The sequence below is a fragment of the Apium graveolens genome, chromosome 9 (assembly GCF_009905375.1).
Source record: "Apium graveolens cultivar Ventura chromosome 9, ASM990537v1, whole genome shotgun sequence".
Taxonomy (NCBI): Eukaryota; Viridiplantae; Streptophyta; class Magnoliopsida; order Apiales; family Apiaceae; genus Apium; species Apium graveolens.
In genome coordinates, this window is record NC_133655.1 from 239,184,794 (window position 1) to 239,206,021 (window position 21,228).

At 34.2% G+C, this 21,228-nt stretch overlaps 5 protein-coding genes and 1 long non-coding RNA gene across 8 annotated transcripts; 1 reads left to right on the forward strand and 5 right to left on the reverse strand.

Annotated features, from left to right (window-relative positions):
• The first annotated feature begins 564 nt into the window (after positions 1-564).
• Positions 565-1,002, forward strand: LOC141686082 (stress-response A/B barrel domain-containing protein HS1-like). The gene is made up of 2 exons (XM_074491141.1): positions 565-734; positions 807-1,002. The coding sequence occupies exons 1-2, from the start codon at positions 565-567 to the stop codon at positions 1,000-1,002; spliced, it is 366 nt and encodes a 121-aa protein (XP_074347242.1).
• Positions 1,003-1,450: 448 nt separating this feature from the next.
• On the reverse strand, positions 1,451-2,032 carry LOC141686084 (pectinesterase inhibitor 2-like). The gene has a single exon (XM_074491142.1). It carries the CDS (start codon positions 2,030-2,032, stop codon positions 1,451-1,453), a length of 582 nt encoding a protein of 193 aa, XP_074347243.1.
• Positions 2,033-2,292: 260 nt separating this feature from the next.
• Positions 2,293-5,471, reverse strand: LOC141684030 (dihydrolipoyl dehydrogenase 1, mitochondrial-like). The gene is made up of 2 exons (XM_074488857.1): positions 5,052-5,471; positions 2,293-3,763 (listed from the first exon to the last, which is right to left on the reverse strand). The coding sequence occupies exons 1-2, from the start codon at positions 5,298-5,300 to the stop codon at positions 2,513-2,515; spliced, it is 1,500 nt and encodes a 499-aa protein (XP_074344958.1). The 5' UTR covers positions 5,301-5,471; the 3' UTR covers positions 2,293-2,512.
• A 787-nt stretch (positions 5,472-6,258) lies between these two features.
• LOC141682598 (putative protein phosphatase 2C 2) lies at positions 6,259-8,235 on the reverse strand. The gene is made up of 2 exons (XM_074487290.1): positions 7,878-8,235; positions 6,259-7,496 (listed from the first exon to the last, which is right to left on the reverse strand). The coding sequence occupies exons 1-2, from the start codon at positions 7,995-7,997 to the stop codon at positions 6,498-6,500; spliced, it is 1,119 nt and encodes a 372-aa protein (XP_074343391.1). The 5' UTR covers positions 7,998-8,235; the 3' UTR covers positions 6,259-6,497.
• Positions 8,236-9,872: 1,637 nt separating this feature from the next.
• On the reverse strand, positions 9,873-15,729 carry LOC141684524 (hydroxyproline O-galactosyltransferase GALT3). Of its 2 annotated transcripts, none has more exons than XM_074489544.1 (8): positions 15,543-15,729; positions 14,066-15,104; positions 13,269-13,504; positions 12,884-13,162; positions 12,222-12,350; positions 10,777-10,953; positions 10,588-10,695; positions 9,873-10,238 (listed from the first exon to the last, which is right to left on the reverse strand). In XM_074489544.1, exons 2-8 carry the CDS (start codon positions 14,832-14,834, stop codon positions 10,032-10,034), a joined length of 1,905 nt encoding a protein of 634 aa, XP_074345645.1. In that variant the 5' UTR covers positions 14,835-15,104; positions 15,543-15,729; the 3' UTR covers positions 9,873-10,031. The 2 variants fall into 2 exon arrangements, with proteins under 2 accessions (XP_074345645.1, XP_074345646.1); XM_074489545.1 differs by lacking the exon at positions 15,543-15,729 and having other exon boundaries at positions 14,066-14,589; positions 14,687-14,823.
• Positions 15,730-19,216: 3,487 nt separating this feature from the next.
• On the reverse strand, positions 19,217-19,793 carry LOC141683685 (uncharacterized). Of its 2 annotated transcripts, XR_012560404.1 has the most exons (3): positions 19,757-19,768; positions 19,538-19,646; positions 19,217-19,433 (listed from the first exon to the last, which is right to left on the reverse strand). It is a non-coding gene; the product is annotated as an uncharacterized LOC141683685 (long non-coding RNA). The 2 variants fall into 2 exon arrangements; XR_012560403.1 differs by having other exon boundaries at positions 19,217-19,646; positions 19,757-19,793.
• Positions 19,794-21,228: the final 1,435 nt, after the last annotated feature.

The following is a 21,228-nucleotide window of genomic DNA, read 5'->3' on the forward strand; positions in this document are numbered from 1 at the left end:
GCCCAGTTGTTGTCATGTAGAGCTTGCCGAAAGCTAAAATTAAATCTCTGGAATTGGATAATATTGGAAGCCGTTCTATTATCGACCAAAATTTAACATTTTCTATAAAAATGAAGAATAGATTTATGTTTTGTCACAGGAAATCAAAATGTACTATAATTTGGTCGGATCCTCGTAGAAAATTACTGCTGAAACATATCTTTTCAGGTTTATTATCGGGAAAAAAGTAACATCTTCTTCTATTCTGCGGGGATCATTGTCATATCTTCTTTCTGCGCGTTGAGAAAATTAGGATTGTTTTTTTGCTTTTAGCAAACAATAATGAGTATGAAAATATATATACTGCAAAGACGCAAAGAGGAGAGGGAAGTCTTAAACATGTAATATAATTAAGTTTGAGTAAAGTTTTACTTCCCCTGGATACATAATTGAGACAAATGAGGTAGGTTCAGGACAGTGATAAGAAGTTGTTGAAGCAAACACCACCAAAGATATGGGGGGTGTTGTGGTGTATAAATAAGATAGAATGTAGTTCCATCAAATAACTAGAAGAAAGAAAGAGAGATGGAAAACGAAAGTAAAGAGGAGAAAAAGGGTGGGAAATGTGGAGGGGATTACAAACACTTGTTTCTAGCAAAGTTTACACAAACAACTACTCAACAAGAGATAGATAATCTTATCCAGGGTTACGCCAATCTTGTCTCTCTCGTGCCTCCCATGATTTCATTCCGCTGGTACACAAACACACTACTGTCTGTTTTGATATGTTAAAGCAAGATAATTTAATCTGTATTTGTATGTTGCAGGGGAATGGATGTGAGCCAGGAGAACCTGAACCAAGGTTATACCCACATCTTCGAGTCAACCTTTGACAGCACACAAGATATTGCAGAATATGTAGCTCATCCTGCCCATGTTGAATATGCAAATAAATTACTCCCTAAATTGGAGAAAGTGATTGTTGTCGATTACAAACCCGTTCCTGTTCATCCCCTAAGCTGAATACCAGACAGACAGCATCAGTTGTCTTTCCTGTTATGTTCTTGTATTTTCTTAATGTGCGAACCAGGCTGCTTGCAAAATTAACTAAATAAGCTGCAGCTAAGCAGCTGGATTGAATAATGTACAATGTGTGGCTAACTTGATAACAGCCCATTTTATTTGAATGATCAATACTTATTTCACAAAATAATTTGTCAAGTGTTTTATATCAAATTCCAGACTTCTAGTAAATATTGAATGGATTTCAAAATATAATTTTAATTTAAAAATAACCAAATATTTACACAAAAATCGCTATAAACATGATTTAAGTAGAGAGAGAGAGAGAGAGAACTGAACAGATCTTGAAAGGACTTTAAAAAAACATGATTTATTTGTAAATTATCTTGTTATTTCATGGACGAAACGCCCATTTTTGTAAATTATACTGTAAAGAATAGAATTAAGGTTAGTTGGTTTCTTTAGCAGCCTTGAGACTCAACTCAACAGCTGGTTTTACAAAAGAAGTAATAAACTCAAAGTCCTTGGCCTTATTTAACAATGCCAATGTTGTATTAACTTTAACAAAATCACCAATGCACTCCCTAGAATCCTCGATTGCATACGCAGCTAGATCTTCGACAGTTTTACTGTCCAACTTCTTTGCCTCCAGATACCTTTTCCCACCATCAAGTTTTTCAAGGGCCTCCGAATAATGCTTAGAGCACCGAAGGTAACGTCTTCTGTATCCCTGATCTGTTTCATTTTTAGCATGGGAATTCAGCCAATGTATGAGCTTTTTGCATTTTGAATTTGCCAAGTCGATTGTTATCTCCGCCAGTTCTTTGTAATCTGCAGTTGAGCTACGAGGATCAGACTTGTAGTATTCATAGCACCTTGGTTGGTTCCGTGGTTCTGTGGCATTACAAACATTTTTAACACGATCTGAAGTTACATTAACCAAATTTATCTTGGCGAATGACGGAGTTGAGGAACAAAAGACAAGAATAACACAAAAAAATATGACGGAGCTAATAGAACAGGAGGCCATTGTTCTCATAAACTTCGTTAAGCTCTGTTTTGTATATGAAATGTGCACTAATATATAATGCTCCGGCCTTAAAAGAGCAAAGAGAAGGTTACGAAAGTAATGCAATAAGAGGCTTACAAAATTAATAACCTCGTTAAAGACAGATAGAAACCGTACTAACATGCAAGAAAAGAAAGGCTAACGAATGTTATAAGAGGAATTAAACTTGTAGAAACGAATTTATGTAGAACAAATTCAAAATTACAGTTGTTTCACAAAAGTAATAAAGAAATTGAAACGAAACTGCATTGCCGTTATTAAGCATTTCAAATACACCTACGATACAGCAGATCTAATATACTACCAATCAAAGGAGAAAACGTAAAACTTTATGGCTCAACTAATGTACTCAACGCTTACACAATCGCATTGCTTGCCGCTTGGCTATGTTATTCCAAAATTCACAATTACAGCATGAAGAGAAACAAGTGTGCCAGATCTTTAAATGTGAATGGCCTTATCATAAGTGGCCATTGCAGCCTCCTTCAAGGCCTCGGCCATTGTTGGATGTGCATGGCATGTGCGTGCAATATCCTCACTTGACGCCCCATACTGCAAAGCCAGCACCGCCTCGTGAATAAGCTCCCCAGCATTCGGTGCCATGATGTGGACACCTAGTACCTTATCTGTCTCCTTCTCAGCTATTATCTTGACCAGTCCCTCTGCATCATTAATAGTCTTGGCCCTGCTGTTTGCTAGCATAGGAAATTTTCCAACACGATATTCAACTCCTAATGCCTTAACCTGCTCTTCAGTCTTTCCAACAGATGCCACCTCAGGGTGCGTATACACTACACCAGGAACCAGATCATAGTCCACATGGCCTACTTTGCCTGCAAGGAATTCTGCACATGCAAACCCATCTTCTTCTGCCTTGTGAGCCAACATCGGTCCAGGGATAACATCTCCAATCGCATATACTCCAGGTACGTTGGTAGCAAATCGCTCATTAACTGGGATCCGACCCATTTTGTCAGTTTCAACTCCTATCTTGTCTAACCCGAGCTCACTAGTAAAAGGAGTTCTTCCGGCAGAAATAAGAACAACATCAGCTTCAAGAATACTCTGATCACCACCAGCTGCTGGTTCAAGGGTCAATTTTACACCATCACTGGTAGTGTCTACAGAAACCACCTTAGTTGTCAGCATAAATTTCATCTTTTGCTTCTCAAGGGTACGTTTAAATTGCTTACGAACTTCACCATCCATTGTTGGAACAATATCTGGTGCAAATTCCACAACAGTAACTTCTGAGCCAAGACGGGCCCACACTGAACCCATTTCAAGACCAATATATCCGCCTCCAATCACTACAAGTTTCTTAGGGATTTCTGATAGAGCCAGAGCTCCTGTTGACGAAACAATTCTCTTTTCGTCGATGGTGACACCAGGTAGACTCTTGATATCCGAGCCGGTAGCAATGATTATATTCTTGCCTTTCACCACAGTGTTTCCCCCTTCAATGGTGTCAACAGATATTTCGGATGGGGAGATGAACTTGCCATAGCCTTTAACATAGTTCACCTTGTTTTTCTTGAATAGACCCTCAACACCTTTTGTTAGGCCAGATACTGCTTTATCTTTCTGGGCCATCATTGCTGGTAGATCAACCTCAACTGAAGAGAACTTCACACCATGGTTGGCAAACGTGTGTTTCGCTTCATGATACATGTGCGAGGAATGAAGAAGTGCCTGAGAAATAACATGAAATGTATAAAGACACAGAGTCAACTACAATATTTCATTAGCCAATGTTCATCTACTCTTTTGTACTTGCAATGACTTCACACAAAATAAATTCATTATAAAATAAAACTCTAAAGTACACTAATCCCATTATAAGCTCGGAAGCTTGTACTTGGCAAAAAATAAAATAAAATTGGAAGCTTGTAATGATATACAATAACTGAGTAGAACCAGAGTTGGAGTATCAAAGTAACAAACATAACAGATACAGCACGAACAATGAATGCCTTCTTCATCTCGATATCCTTTTTCACTCTCCCACAGACAGGTATATACCACCTAATATTTTATAGCATTTATCCACAAATACCATATACCAATCTACAAACAACCACAGAAGCACTTCAATCCTGTTCTGTTTACCCTCACAACCACCACCATAAAATTAGCCAAACAAAAAGTTGACACCGCCATAAAATTAGCCATATACAGAGTTTCCATCAGTAAGTACATAGTTTGGAATAGAGAAAACGAAAGAGAAAGGAGATGATAATGATGCGAGTAGGTGGCTAATCGGAGTTCTGATTTTAATATAGGTCTGGTGCATTTATTTTGTTTTTGATTAAGTTCGCATAACAAACCTCTCTTCAAACGAAGTCTTCTGGATTCACTTTTATATTTCTGTTAATCCTACCAGATACGTTAGTGAAAGTGTCCTCTTAATTCATCTTCAAAACCGACAAAGTTGACTTGTTACTATATACTGTATTAAGGTTGCCTCTGTCATTACTATCCTTTCACAAATTACAAAATAAGCTCCTCCATTTCAAGAGAAAACCACATGCAGGTGCTTACATATTGCAGGTGGTAGTTATCCCTCTAGCAAACTGCAGTAGAAGATCTTAATTGCTCCTAACCTAAGGTTCTACGATCCCTTCAACAGACAATAAAGGGTGAGTCCATCTTAAAGCTAAATCTACTCCACAAAACTAAAACATAATAAATTGAAATAAACCTCGTATGTGAAGCAAATCGATATATTAAAATCCCCCATAACCTGCAATAAGGAACTAACTAAAACTTGGCAACTCGAAATTTACAGCAGTACCTGATCCTAAAGCCACTGATCATACAAATTGTAATTAAAACACAAAACATAGCATCAAACTCAATTAAAACTACATATAATTTATTCATGAGGCACATAGTAATTCAAGATATACAAAAAGAAAATGAATATAAATAAAATAGAAAAAACAGCAAGGAAATAAAAGTAAATAAATAAAGCAAGTACCTTGGAAGGAATACAACCGACGTTAAGACAAGTACCACCAAGAGTACCACGTTTCTCGATACAAGTAGTCTTGAGACCTAACTGAGCTGCTTTAATTGCAGCCACGTAGCCGCCGGGCCCACCGCCGATGACAACGACGTCGTTGTCATCAGATGATGAAGAAGCGAAAGTTCTAGAAATTGAGGTCAGAGAACCGGAATATCTGGAAATAAAAGTCATCTTTCTTCGAGCAATACTCGCCATCGCCATCTCTTTTTGTGCTCCGGGATGAAAATGAAAATTAGATGCAAAGTTGTAGCAGCAGCAGCCTACAATACTTTATTACACAGAGATGCACAGTGAAATTATTACATGGTTGCGGGTCGTAAACGTGGTCAACGTTTTCTGCTGTTTACAACAGCAAAGTTGATATTCCATTTTTAAAATTTGTAAGCCACCTCAACTTTAATAATTAACCAAAAATCAAATTCAGAACCGCTCAACTCAACAAATATGATAATAAAATTTTAGAACATCGCGTCATTCTATTCATGTTTTTTCTTAAAAAAAAAAAATCACAATTATCGTTTAATACTTAATAGGAACAACTATCTTTTGATTATATCGTACATATCTAATTATTTATTTGTTCTTTTGGGTGCCCCTTCATCATCCCCCCACATTAGTCTCCTCTTGGTATAATCTTGCTTGCCCTTTCCAAGTTCACTTCTGCAGATTCTTTCATCCTACATTATTTTCTTCTTAATTGTGCTATTTGGGTGATGCAATACATTTGCTCTTAAATTCGGGGTCCGATCCACAACAAACGTATACTATATCATATCAGTAAAAGACTACCGTATGTGTAAAGTAAAATATCTGGGGAATGCACCATATCATGCTGCGAGTAAAAGAATGCGGTATGTGTAGAGTAGGAACACGGTGTGAATGCATATGCTACGTTATAAAAATTGTTTATCCTGGACTATCACCCCTTAAGTAACATTCCGGTTCAAAGGTTGAATTTTTGTCAGTATGAAGTTCCTCTCTTGTAACACTTAAAACATGCCTGCAATTCGCCAGCCACCAACACCCTTGTTAACCATGCCAAAGAAGTTTTCTGCAATTCACACAAGCTTCCTCTCATAATAAGACATATAAGTTTTATGCAATTTACACAAGATTCCTCTCCTAATACAGAAAATACTCACATGAATCATGATAAGAGCCAGCCAATACGAAGCAAAAGCACCTTGGCCTACTGTCTTGGAAAAAATTGATCACTCTCTGTAATACTTGAACAGAACACAGACCAACCTTCTTCAAACAAACTAGACTAAGCTTAACAATCTTACAAAGTTGTGGGCACAAAAATTTATTAATTAATATTATTTGGTAAAAATGTAATTATGTACAGCGACATTGCTTGAGTTCAGCAATGAATCAATTACAATAATAAGCATTCAGTTAGTTGCCTTGTAGCAAACTCCTTAACTTGTTACGCGCCTCCTCAGATAGGCTGCAGCATCTTAACTTTGGTCGCTGAGAACAGACAGCGTCTCTGAGTTCAGCAGGGGCAGAGAAGCATACTATGATTGCAGTGAGATTATCGAATGCATCCAGCCTCAAAGCCTGATCTACGAGAGCCATGGCACACCTCAGCGGATCGTCGTGTTGTCTAAGCTGGCGTCGAACAAGACTTACAGCTTCTTGATTTGACATCACATCCCAGATTCCATCACAACCCATAATCAAGAACTCGTCATCCTCTGTCAACAGAACATGTTGAACATCTGGCTCTGCAGTGAGCGGTGACAGATCCCCAGAAGGTAATTTCATGTACCTGTCACCAAGGGCTCTTGTCACAGATAATTCACCGTTAAGGTAACCATACTCAACGTAGCCACCTAAACCCTCAATCCTTTTTTGTTCTGGAAGATAACTTGGCCTATGATCTTGTGAGATTGGAACAGCAACCCCTTTCCTGCAAAGTACTGCACGGCAGTCGCCAGCGTTTGCTACTAGTAGATGCCTTCCTAGGACTAAAGCAGTCAGAGCGGTTGTTCCACAAGTGTCGCGGACACTACATTCATTAATCAATGTTTGGTCAGCCAATAAAAATGCTTTCCGGTGAGAAATCTTCATGTCTTCTAAAAATTTATCGTCATCATCAAATGTTTTTGGCAAATCAGCATCTTCAAAGAATAATTTGATAGCATTATTCTTGACATAAGATGATGCATCAGAGCCTCCGTGGCCATCAAAAACAGCATAGAAGGAACTAGGCTGCGGCCACCTACGATGGGTGCCTAACAAAGCAGACAAATCATCTATACTAATGTGTTCATCATCATTGGAGCTGCGAGGACCAATATCCGTGTGACTGCCGGAACGAATTGTTGGAGCAAATTTTGAGGCAGTAGATATAACGGAAGTAGCCTGAATAGTAGCTGAACACCCAAAAACCTATCACACCAAAGAGCAAAGTAAATTAATTCAAGCTTAACTACATATCAAAATTTAAATCACGCAACCTATGAGATAATAAATTCATTGCAAAAACCAAAAAAGAAATTAGTGAAATTATAACTTCCGCCACCTCTAATCATTCACTTACTATTTCCTATTAATTCCCCACAATATTATTATTTCAACAAGTGTACCGTACTACCCAACCCGCAACAGACAAGACATATTGAACAACCTAACACATGTCGGTCCAACCCCGCAACAGATATATTCAATATAACAACGGATATTACAAACCACACGATCAAATGAAAATCATAGACATACGTACACATAATGACAAAGTAGACAAAACACAAGAATATGAAATACGCATACCGAAGAAAGGGAGTCAGCAGCAGCAGCAGCACGAATCGAAAGAGAAGTATACTGAATGGAAACAGTGCTACTCTCTTCAACCATAACAACATCACCAGCAGCAGCAGCTTCGACAACCATCTCTTTATTCTTGTTATTCGCAATTCATCAACACACAGCAATTAAAATTATAATCAAACCCTAATTCACTTTTTTCCTTATATTTCTACTGGTTCTTGTTTGTTAAGTCACTGAATTATATTGATGATCGAATTTATAACCAACTATATTAGGAAAAATTGCGGAAATTGTGAATTGTAAGGATTTTATTGCGCCAAAGTCGTGATTAAGTATCTTAATTTATATTGTAGGGATTAGGATCAGGAGTGGATTCAATAGACACGTCTGTTTATATTCGGAAAGTTGACGTGTCGTCCCCTGTGATTTAGGATTATTATTAGTTTTTGTTTTTGTTTGGCTACATACCCAAAAAGTATTTAAATTTTTTTTTGGGCAATGACCTTGTCGTATCATAATTTGGAGGAAAAAATATAAAATTTTGCGAGTAGTGAAATATGAGTTTTTTTATCACTTAGAACGCATTTTATAAATGTGTTTTTTAAAAACTCAATTTTACTTTATGTTTCTTCTAATTCTTTTTTTTTAAAATAAATAATTTAAAAAATTAATCATAAAAAAATATATTAAAAATGTGTTAATCTATAAACAAGGCTTATAAATGCGTCTTATCGTAGATAAACATATAGTAAAAATGTGTTTCCTCAAAAAATTATGTGGCCCAAAGTGAAAGAACGGAGGTTTTATAAAAAAAAAGTAGTAACACATGCTTATATTTGCGTTTTTAAATGATATAAAGGGTCATTTCGTTGAATTATGATATTTTGAATTTTTTTAAAATAATTGTAAGATTACGGGTCTTTATTCAAAAAATTCCACTTATTTTTTCTTATTTGTAAATTTCATATTAACACACAAGAGTGCATTTCATTTATGAGAAAATAAATAGGGAAATGATATTTCCAGAGCTATTTCTTTATTTTCAGAGCAATATTAGTGTGAAAAGACAAAACTGCCCTCCTTGTATTTACAATTAAAACACTAAAAAATATGAATGTAAGGGTAATTTGGTTTTTTCACAATTTATTTGCTCTGGAAACAAAAAAAAAAGAGTTCTTAAAATAACATTTCCGAAAAATAACATGATGAAAACTCATCACTCTGCAACATTTTAGGCAACGTTTTTGAGACATAGTATTTTCTTTTGTTATTTAGATTATTTTAGTGTTTATTTATATATTTTTTATCAGTTATCTTAAAATTAAATTAATTAAATTTAATGTTGTTAAATTTTAAGTAAATAATAAATTTATATAAATGAGAAATTGTGTTTTCTTCATTATTAATTAGTATTAGGGTTTAAGAAAACAAAATTCGGTGAATTATTTTGAATTTTTTTCAAAGGAGTACTTGCGAGCGAAGTGACAACTTGTCACTGACAAGACATACTTGAGTGCGTCATCAAAATTAGTGGTACTGAAAGTGAAAAGTGAAAAGCTTAATTGCTCTTGAATCTTGATGCTTCAGAACTAGTGTCCACCATTAATAAATTTAATAATGTTAATTGCTGCCAAAAGATATGGGTAATAATATCTATTAATAAATTTAATAATGCTATGTATATCGATCTAAACGGCAAGCCAGCAATTAATCCAATATTAATATATTATTTTTGCTCGATTTTTTTTAAAAATTAGGCGTTTTTACTCCGCTTAAAAACTGCCTACACCAATTTTTAAAATATTGATAATATCAAATATTCTTTTTGTTTCAATAATTTCGTGCTTAACTTTTTTATTGATCATATTATTTTATAATCTTCTTTTTTACTAATAAAATTATTAATTTAATATGTTTAATCAGAATATTTTTTCCCAAAAATAAAAGCTAGTATGCAGTTGGTAACACAAAAAAAGGGTGGCGCACTCAAGTTCACAGGACGCCTAAAAATAACACTTTCTTAAATATTATAATTTGTATAGAAATTTACAATGTCACTATATCACAAATCACATTATAATCTAATGCCTAAACAAACCTCATTTGTATACAACTTAACTCAGGTGCCGTTCTTGTTGCTTTCATACATTTTTCTGGTCATTCACAGCAATCAGGTTTGTGTTCTTTCTGTAGCTTCTCCCATAGGCACAAGACCATCCGTGGACTTTGGTAGTGAGCAAGAATGTAATTTGGCTCGCATCCCGCATTATAAAACCGTTCATCACTGATATACTGCACTTCGTGACCATGTTCTTTGAATTTTTCTATCCATATTCCCATGGATACATCTTCTAATTTGAAAAGCTGAAAGAGTAGTAATTGCGCGAGATATTTCAAATTGAGAATAAGTTTATCTAACTCATATAACTTGAATGACTTGGACAATAAGATTAACTTCATTTTCATCAAGCTCTTCTGACTAGTATCCCTCCAAAGGCACAATACCTCATTCACTAGTAGTGTTCTTCAATTGCATTAGAAACTTTATTATAGGAAAAAAAAATAAGCGATATACAAACTCTAGAAAGAAATATTGTGGTCCTTATCTTTAGTTATTGACATTACAGGGAAATAACCCCAGCAAAGCAAATTTATCACTGAGCAATAATGAAACCGTTAGGTTATTACAGACTGAGACGGTGTATTATCTTACCTTCAGGTCTCTTTTCTGGTGCGCTTGCACAATAAATTTTGCTATATCTCTGGAAATTATATAACCTGGACCATGAGCCCATGGTGGATAGCTCTCATGTGGCCATTCCTGCCAAAGAATTCACAATCATCCTTCATTCACAGGTATTCGGTAATATTCAATGATGATAAGTTTGAAGAAGACTAATACCTCAGCACTAATGAACCATTTGTTGTCTCTGTCTCTCTGGGGCTTTGATTCAAAAGATATAAGACCATATAAGAGGCCATCAGAAACCTTTTGCTTGAGACTAGACAGAACTTCATCTATCCTCACAAAAGCGTCATCGTCCGTCTTCATTATATATTTAGCCGGGAGGATTTTTGTCTGCAGATATAATTATCATATGCACCAAGTCAAGCAACTAGCCACTTCAATGTGTGTGACAAGAGTGTGACATTACATTTGACCTTAGGATTAGTTAATAAAATTTTTTAATCAGGAAATGAGCAAGAAATGTAACTTAATTAGTATTAAAAAAAAAGCTCAAATCAGTTTAATATATACAAGATTAAATAAGACAGTATTTATAATCAGCCTGGTGCAGGACAGATTTGAGCCATTACGGCCCTCGCTAATTTATTGCACGAACATCTACATAATTATATCACTGCATATACAGTAGAATTTTGAAGGAGGCTATCATTGTTAGCCTCGTTTAAGATGATTGGTAGTAAGCAAGTATCTCGTATCTGGTTTCTTTGGTTTGTGGAACAGGATAGTGGTACCTAATTTACTTGCACAAGTTAGTCGTAGCTCCAGGCAGTATATCTGCAGGCCCCAAGACAAAATCACCTTTTCCATAATTTAAGTTCTCACTATCTCAGATTTTGCCATAACCATTCATTTTAATTTGTATCTGGTTATTTTGGTTTACTGGAACAGGATGATTGTACCTAATTCGCTTGCACGTCTTAGTTATCGCTCATATTTTGGTTCTCGCAATTTCAGAATTTTGCCATAACCATTCATTTTAACTTGTCCTCTCTGTAATAAATTCTGCTATTAATCCATTATTTCGTAACCCTGTTTTGAAATTAAGAGTACAATTTTATGCAGATGGGAGGGTTCTAGTATGCTTAACATTAGGTAAGAGTTTGTTGTTCATACCTGATTTACAGATTTAATATCTTACCAATGTTCTCCTCTACTTAATTATATAGCTTTCAATATTCAACTAAATCCAAATCAACTAAACACGCCCGGAATATACCACTTGTAGGGCAGGGTCTGGGAAGGGTAAAATGCTGTGGACCTTAACTCCACTCCTAAGAATGGAGAAGTTGTTTCTACAAAGACCCTTGGTTTCTAAAAGGTAAATGCAATGATAAACACATACATCAAATCACCCTAGACATAGGAGCACCATATAGAAGGCGAGAAAGTATACATCAAACCATGCTACCTATTCTGTCATGTTGCTAGTGGATCTTATACATTGTTATTTATATCCACAATGAAGTTTGGAACTATAGAGTAAATCTTAATGTAATAGTGATCATAATGAAAGATATGCTGCTTTCTGAGCTATACGAAGAACAAAATAACTAGAGTTTTGATAAAAGTAAATATACACATTTTTCTCAACTACGTACCCCCATAGTGCATATTGCAATCGTTTTCAAACTGATCAGACTGTAGTAATCAACAAAAGGCATAAGCTGCATATCTCCGTAAGCTTGAGATTCTCTCCACAGCTGAAAGTTGACTTGACTATTCTTGTGCTGCAGGTTATAACATGAACCATCCAAGCAAAGTCAAGTTAATTTCAAACATTTTCTGGAAACAGCAGCATATATTGTTGTAAAATATAGATGGATACTTAAAAAAAATCAATGCAAAGCAAGTAGTTCATTTAGATGTGAGAGGTTTCTCAATTTAAGAAACATCCTTAAACAGTTATATATGAAGAGAAGTACTTCTAACCAGAATCGCATAACAATGTTGTATGAAAAGATGGGCCAAGCACATCATGATTAAGGAATAAAGATTAGCATTGTTGACCATATCAAGAGTTTTATTTAGGCGAACTTGGTACTTATCTACATCATATATGAACCACCCCGAAGTCAGCACGCATATTTGTTTATACTTTATAAAATTAAAATGGACTATAATTAGTGCCTAACATAGTTTTAAGCCACAAGAAATATGAAGAAAATAGCTCTTACAGCTTTCTGAATCCAAACTTGGGAAAACAGAAGAATATATTTTAATAGTTGATAATAATTGCTCTTGTTTGTGATGCCTCACTTACAAGGCCAGTAAAAAATCGAACGGCCACTTCCCCAGATCGTACAGCGTCATACTGCATCCAAGATCTCCTTAATGCCATACGCCGATTAAAGTTATTGCAAGAAGAGAATACCCCGATCAAGAGTACAAGCCTTTTCTTGGGAATTGGTGGAGCTTTAAGGTGCTCCACATCTACAACCAAATCCAAATCTTCAGAAACAGGCAAACCTTTAGCAATTGCCGACACGGGTTCCACATCACCCGTCAGTCTGACTCCAGTAACCAACCATGGTTCAAGTTTCTGCATATGCACATAGTTTAAGAGTAATTATCATCTTAAACTTACAAAAAATAGGATCACACAAACTCTAGTTCAACTGTGTGATTGCTTACAAAGTATACCGTACCTCCCTATACTCAAAAGATGTTTCATGCCGTCCATTCACACTCATGTGGAATCCCTCCACACCAGTCCACAAGGTGGCAGTGAATGGGCTACCTTCAGAAAATGGAAAATTAGCACTGACATGAGCACTCCCACCGGAAACATTTGATGATTGGTTGACACTAAGATTACTAGCATGAGCAATTTCTTCTTCAGCACTTTTGACAACTTCTTCGTTACATTTTGCCAGTCCATCAACTGATATGAACTAAGAACATGTCAAAAAGTAGCAAACAACAAGATCTCATTTATTAATAAAATGAAGTAGGAAAAAAAGCCAAAATCACGCAACAAAAAACTGCTAAATTTGAAGTACAGTGAGAAGAATTTATTTTTGCAGATATACACTAAACAAAATTCACAGAGGATTTAGAGGTTGGGAATGAGTGAAGGAAAACCAGTTTTCAAAGTCATCAAAAAGCAAACACAATATAGCATTGGCGTATATCATGTGCTATGGATTATATAAAAATATGAATGCTCATATTGGCAATTTCATAGCTAGCGTCTAGCTATAGGAATACTCACTTGGTGAAACTTATTTCTAGTTCTCCATATATTGAAGAAATATCATAAGGTCTGATATCATACCCGTATAAAGTAGAAGCTACTTCTGCACTTATTAAACTATAATACTGCTATTTGTATAAGCCAAGAGTTGTGGCACAAAGTATATGCTAAATATACACAACGATGTTGCATATATTGAGTTAGAGCTACATGGATTGCCTATAAAAAGAAAGGCAACACACAATGTACCTTTCGTGGTGTTAGCGGAATGATGATTAGGACACCTTTCCTCCTTTCCCCATCCAATCTCATTGGTCCAGGTATTCTGAACTATAATTGGCTCCTTTGTCAAGTTTTCTCCTGGTAAGAATACTTTAAAATGCAAAATTATTGGAGGATTTTGCTCTTCTGAAAATTGTGAGGCTACAAGTTCAATTGTAAAGTTACCCTGTCCCCTACTGGGAATTCCTATTAACGTGACTGATGAATCCTCAACTAAACCACAAGGAATTTCAAGTATATATCCACTACTAGATGTAGATGTGTTCAAACCACTCAGCACGCCAACAGAATAAGGGCAAGTCTGGTCATTTTGGATGTTTTTATTCAATAGGGAAGCTTTATCTTTCTCAATTAATAACAATAACTCTTTCCAAGAGACAGCAGCCTCCTTGATACCTTGAAATGTTTCAGGTAGAGCATCTGACCTCGAGAGAAGCATACGCATTTGAGACCAAACAAGCAAAACCTTTGACTCTTCTTCAGACATATTCCTAAAAGCATAGAGATCATCAAGTCCTTCAGCATTAACAAAGTGGGGCCTTTTCTCAACATTTTGGATTTTTTCTATTTTCATTTGATTAGAATTACCTGCACTATTAGTAGAATCCTTAGACGGATGGGTATTAAAGAAATCATAAGCTGACTGCTTGTGCGGTTGTTTTCCCATGAAACTGTACCGAAGAAGTAAAATCAAACCAAGTCCTACTATCAACACTCCTCCAGACCAATTCTTCATTCCCACTAACTCTAAACCTTATAATTACAATCGTTCCACATATATAAAGCTGAACTCAAAGCACCCTGTATCAGAATTTGGTAATAGCCCAGTTCCCAAATAGTCGCTTTATAGGATCCTAACAACTTCCCACAAACACAGAAGCATCACATCATTAAAACCCCCTATACTAAAAAAAATACTAGAGCACAAGACTTCCGCATCAACTTTTTCAAGAAACAGACTAATCTACCAACCTTCCCCTTATTTCGTAAACAACCTTACCCTTAACTGCAAAATACCAAAGACGAAACATTAGGCCATCTCAACAACTAAAAAAAGATTAAAAACAAACAGTGATCACTAATCAATATCAGACAGAAACAAGATTGATAGTGGAGTCACAATAGACTATTGCATACATACAGACTTCAGTTATGTTTAATTGAAAATAAAAATGAAAGCTAAACATAAAGGCTACTAACATTTTTAGCATATGTAACTAAAATCACAACTACCAAACTGAATAAAAAAAGTCAAATAGCAAAATGAAAAAAATTCTTGAACCCGCAATATAAATAATCTTTATGCAAAAATTAATAAATGAAGAAATTCATTAGTGTAATTAATAAAGATGGGAACTATTAGAAACCATATTTGAGGCAATTATTTAAAAGAAAATCAAGAAGATGTTGATGTGTGTCAAACTAAAAAGAATGAAAGAGATACCTGTCTGGCTGTCTGTAATGGGTGTGTATGTATATATAGATCTACAACATAAATTTGATGCATACAAATAGTTGCTTGATTTTAAATCTTTAGAATTTCAGCTGGCTTGGCTTGGTTAGCTGCTCTTTGTCAGTGTTCAAGTTTATAAGCTTTGCCTGCTTCAAAATTTTAAACCACGGCGTTTTTACGCTTGTCTGTAATTCTTACTTTTCGTAGTTCAACATTTTAAACCATCATTGTTAAGTTTTAAGTGTATTCGCTCGTACGAATATTAATTAATTGGGTTAATTACCTAGGTGACAACAATATACATAATTAGAAAACTTTTAAATTTATTATCGAAAAATTCGGGATCTTAAATGACCACTTTTAAGTCAGAAAGTCTCAAATTGATCATATTTCAAATCGGTTTGAAGGTAACAGCATCTCAATATTATTACCGAAAATTGGTAATTTTGTGTGAAATAGCCAATTTGAGATTCCAAAGTGGTAAATTTGATATTTTCCTATTTATATAATGGTAAATTTGATACTTAACCTTTATTTAATTCTCTGTATTTTTTCAAACCGGCAATATTTTTATTTTTGATATTTTCGATTTCTCTAAGTTGTGCTCGGGGGTATGTGAAAGGCTGAATCTCGTAAATTTAACTCATTTTAATTGATTTATCCCTTAACGTACTCATTTTTATATCATTTTTTGAAAATATGCATCCATGTTTTCTTTTGCTATGTAATATGATTTTTTTCGGAAAATAAGGATGGCAATGAGTAGGGTTCGGATCGTGTAATATAAAATTCAAATTTAAATATTTTGGGTTATCGAAATTTAATTTCGTCGAATTTTGGATCGGATTGTTAGGGCGAAAACACGCGCTAAAATTACACGCAAGTATATGCGTTCGCGAGTAGTATAAGATATAAATCAGATTCGTTACCACAGAGACTCTTTTTAATTAACTTAAGATTATGCACATATGCAACAATGATATGGTCATCGCTCAGTGCTAAGACAATAACAAGTTTGAGATGTTTATAACTAAGTTTAAACTAACATGCAATTAACTACGAATAAAGGTGATAGAATTAACTATATGAGACAAATATGGGATTCTAATTTCATTACTACTTCATTCAAAGTCATTGTTCTTAACCTTATGGTGATGACAACTAATCAGATAACACGAAACTAGTAAACGCCAACTTTCGTTGTACGAATACCCTACTACCATACATCCCCAAAGGAGATAGAAGCTGAATAGACACCAATTATGTTGAGACCCTATATGTCTATAAAATTTGACAACATAAAGGTTTAATGCGCAATTTATCTATCGTGATTACATAGGGCAGGTAAGATGGTTAAAATTACCTATGAATCATGCATAACAATTATACATGAACCTATGCTAGCATGACAAGTTCTAAATCTCTATATTCAATTTCGCTTCAATAGAGATTAACACGCTATATTATATGTTAGTTACGCACACAAGACGAATAAGCACAACCAATACTAGGATATCAATCAATCACCACACACCAAGATATTGAAACAAATTAACTATAGAAATTCATAAGTAAATCCGTTAGAACCCCATGACAACGATTAGTTCATAACCGAACTCATCGTCACCATGGGTTCCAATTAAAACATGATAATAAATAATGTAAGAGTACTAGGGTTCAAAGATAAATCGAAAACAAGCATCCAAGTATCAACTATATTGAAGAATACAAAAGTCTTCTTCTCCGTGGCCGTCTTGTGCTCTTCTAGGTCTTCGTATGGCTCTCCCTGGTCTCCTTGTTCTTAAAAATATTTTTTTATTGATATATATAGGCTCCAGGATGACCAGATTTCTCAAAATCTTCAATTTCGACTAAAATCACGATTCTGGTGCAGAAACAGGGCGCGAGTGCGCTACTTTCAGCCGCGGCCGCGTTGGAATAGTGATTTCTGGGGCGCGGGCGCGCTGGTTCTGGCGCGGCCTTACTGGCCTTTTGAAAATTTTCTGACAAGTCTTCTTTTGACCGTATCTTGAGTTCTACTAGTCAGAATTAGGTGATTCAACTGCCCACGCGAAGCTAACGAGATTCTCTACAACTTGAGAATGGCCTAGACTTCCAATTATAATCTCTTTTTAGAATATTTATTTGAAAAACTCCTTTCTTCATTTTACTGATGTCTGAAATGCAATAACACAAAAATATATTAAAAATACCAACAACTTGAGTCCAAAATACCAACTTAAGCTTGTAATGAAGCGTTCCAAGTAGATATAAAATTCACTTATCACATCGTATATCTTTTGGGAATCCAAGATTACAAATAATATAATCCATTTAATATTATTCATACATGTAAACACTATTAATTATATCTAAATATTAGCTAAATTTTAAATACACTAATCAATAAGTAGTCAAATATATTAAAATAAATAATATTAAGTATTCTATCATAAATGAATTTTTATTGTAAATATTTGAAAATTATATCTTAAATTATAAAGTTCGATATTGAAATAAAAATTTGTAATTGACTAAATATATGTGACAGTCTTGATATTATTCGAATAATATTATAAAAATATGTATATTATATACTTATATCTACAATATATATCTATCTGTACTATATTATAATAGACGAAACATTAAAAGTTTGCTTACTCGATTGGTTGATTGGTCATTCTAATTCTAATTGATATTACAGTCAACTTTTAACTACCAATTTAAATTCTAATTCATATTAAATCCTATATTATTCTAATTGATATTATAGTCAATTTTCTACCATTTTAAATTCTAATTTATGTCGGATTCTATATTATTTTAACTGATACTAAAGTCAACTATTTCACCAATTTAATTTGTATTTAATTAAGTTTTAAATAATATTATTTATAATGATAAGTTTAATTATTATTTAATTAAATATAATATATATTATAATATCTATTATATAAAGGTCATTACTCAATGGAGAACCGTGAATAACCGTTATTTTTATTATAAAATCTCATCACAAATTTTAAATTTTATTTTAAAACAATATAAAATGCGATACTAATCTATAATAATTATATTTGGATATAATAAAAAATTTAACAATTAAAATTTGAAAAAGAAAATAACTTATATTATTTTACGCTAGCAACATATAATATATTATTTATGTCCTAGATTTGAATCAAATTTCGAGTTATGATCAGTTTTGGATTAAATTTAGGTTTCAGATCGGGTATCAATTCAGTATTATTTAAATCCATATACAAATCCAAAAATTCGAGTTCAATATATTCAAAATTTTAAATTTCGAATGGGATATTTGTCTGATCAGAACAATATACCATCCCCACTAATGTGTCATGGATACGTGTTTATTTGGTCAGATTGATACGTTCGTTTTTGTTTTGTATTTTTTTTGTATTTTAAATCAGTTTGACTTTTATTGTAGTTTAAGCACATCAAATAGCACGACACTGATGACAACTTATAATCAGACCAAGCAGTCGGTCACTAATATTATATTGCTAACTAACGCAAACTGAATCTAATTAAAGACATGTTTGTTATGCAGAAGACTTTCAACTCAAAGGATGCAGAAGCAGAACCCCCCCATGATATAATATTTGTTCCGAACGATCAATACCATAATTCAAGTTTTTCAGTGAAAAGAAAATTATACGATACCACGATTCAAGTTTTTCAGTCAAAAGAGAAGTAGATACCAAGCAAAGCAAAGACGATAGATCCACAAACCAAAAGAAACATTATTCACTACAATACACCAGAGTTTTAATCTAATGATGCAAAGACGATAGATCCACAAACCAAAATAAACATTATCCATGCTCCTGAGCCCCCCCACCAGATGACTTGCTTTTCCTGAAATATATATGTGCAAAAATTAGGAACATAATATAAGCCACAATAGAAAAAAGGCATGCAACTGGAAGAAAAATTGTATGATGTTGAGCCACAAGGTCTACCAACAGAGAGAAGCTACAAAACTAGAAGGAATTTCATAAGAAGACTTTTTTTCATGATTCAAACCCATAATCAAACGGATGTGCAGTTCGACATTTGACCATCACATCCCTTCAAGAAAACATAAAACTATAGTTAGATATGGAACTATGGTAGTACACCCATTGCCAATTTGTTGCCTACTTGCAGAAATATGAGAATGAAAGAGTTGGGAAACTGACATGTTTCAAAACCTCCACTGACATGGCAAGAAAATTCTGAATTGTTAATGTGTAAAATGGCAAAAGAATAATATGCAATGCTTAACTAAATATGTACATCCTTCTTTTACCATCTTCTTACCAAAAGCAGAAGATTCATCATCTCATAAAAAGCAATATCTATAAATTTATTCTCGGAGCAGCCCTTAAATATAGTATACCTATTTTGTAATGCCAACAGCTTATAGAATGCTTACATTTTCAAATTCGTCAAACTTAACAATAGTGAAAATGTTCTTTGTTAACCCAATAGACCCATAGAGAATGCAGACACAAAAGAAGTCAGCACAAACAACAAGGAAAGATTATATGCATTAATATGTGATGCTGGATCAAAAATATTCGAGGAGATCTCCCTGTTAGTTTATTACAATAGAATAGCGTGATGCTGGATCAAAAATATTCAAGGAGATCTCCCTGTTAGTTTATTACAATAGAATTGCGGATGAAGTTAAAAATTTGGGATATACAGGACGCAAGTGGAAGCAAATTATAATAGAAAAATGAAATTAATATATGGGCTATATAGGATGTTGATGGAAGATAAACAGCAATATCAGCACCCACTGTTCTAATTGTTCAACACTTTCCTAGAATGTAGTCCAATTAAATTATTAAATCTTTTTTTTTATTTAGCAATATTATTATAAAAAAAATTACCAATCTTTCTTTTATTTAGCAAGAATATGATCATGCATCCATGCACACATTTGATGTAGCCTATCCGTAAATTTTAGCTCTGGACACATCAAAAAGCTATTGGAACAAGTTTTAAAAATTTCTTTTCTTTACAGACACCAGAAAATATTTACAGAGTAAAATAGAATTTATTATAGCCCAGTCAAAGTAAAATAAGACAATTAGCATATAATTTGGCAAATTATCTATACGAAGGCTAATTTAATATCACCTCAATAATGCAACATGTCTCGGTCCTTTTTAAGATAGCTTCGAGTGCACGCTAATGCATTAATTAGATCTGGTCCCAAAAAATCAAGAGTATCATCGGCCGTTCGAAAATCCTGGTAAACAAAAGTGTCATATGAAGTGGCTACTGAGAATTGTATTGCTAAAACGTCACGGGCCATCTTGGACAGTATAGGATATTTGGGGCTTTTAGTTCGGGTTTTATATCAAAGTGGCCACCCATCTCGCTCAATTCTCTCAACTAGCTCCACGTTCTCCACGAGGACTCATTTAAAGCACTGAAATATTATATTATATCAGTTTGTTATCTTTTTTCAAAAACCCTAACGGAAAATGTTAAAGTTGAACAAAAACCGTCAGTTAAGATGATTTGGCTGATGACTTGGAAATACAGAATAAAATTTTAAATAAATTGATGCCACGTCACATATTCATACAACTTAAATTAAAAAAATGAAAAAATAAAGAGTACGGCCAATTTACATGCACTCCAAACAGTGCACAAA

What these genes read in the sequence shown, in the direction of transcription:
- LOC141684524 (XM_074489544.1), bottom strand. Translation starts at nt 14,834, where the DNA reads ATGAAGAATTGGTCTGGAGGAGTGTTGATAGTAGGACTTGGTTTGATT. An exon ending in TTCGATTTTTTACTGGCCTT is followed by an intron (nt 12,351 to 12,883) that starts GTAAGTGAGGCA and finishes TATAACCTGCAG; the next exon opens with CACAAGAATAGTCAAGTCAA. An exon ending in ACCAGAAAAGAGACCTGAAG is followed by an intron (nt 10,239 to 10,587) that starts GTAAGATAATAC and finishes CTACTCTTTCAG; the next exon opens with CTTTTCAAATTAGAAGATGT.
- LOC141686084 (XM_074491142.1), bottom strand. Translation starts at nt 2,032, where the DNA reads ATGGCCTCCTGTTCTATTAGCTCCGTCATATTTTTTTGTGTTATTCTT.
- LOC141686082 (XM_074491141.1), top strand. Translation starts at nt 565, where the DNA reads ATGGAAAACGAAAGTAAAGAGGAGAAAAAGGGTGGGAAATGTGGAGGG. An exon ending in CCCATGATTTCATTCCGCTG is followed by an intron (nt 735 to 806) that starts GTACACAAACAC and finishes TGTATGTTGCAG; the next exon opens with GGGAATGGATGTGAGCCAGG.
- LOC141682598 (XM_074487290.1), bottom strand. Translation starts at nt 7,997, where the DNA reads ATGGTTGTCGAAGCTGCTGCTGCTGGTGATGTTGTTATGGTTGAAGAG. An exon ending in CTGCTGACTCCCTTTCTTCG is followed by an intron (nt 7,497 to 7,877) that starts GTATGCGTATTT and finishes TTGGTGTGATAG; the next exon opens with GTTTTTGGGTGTTCAGCTAC.
- LOC141684030 (XM_074488857.1), bottom strand. Translation starts at nt 5,300, where the DNA reads ATGGCGATGGCGAGTATTGCTCGAAGAAAGATGACTTTTATTTCCAGA. An exon ending in TCGGTTGTATTCCTTCCAAG is followed by an intron (nt 3,764 to 5,051) that starts GTACTTGCTTTA and finishes GTTATTTCTCAG; the next exon opens with GCACTTCTTCATTCCTCGCA.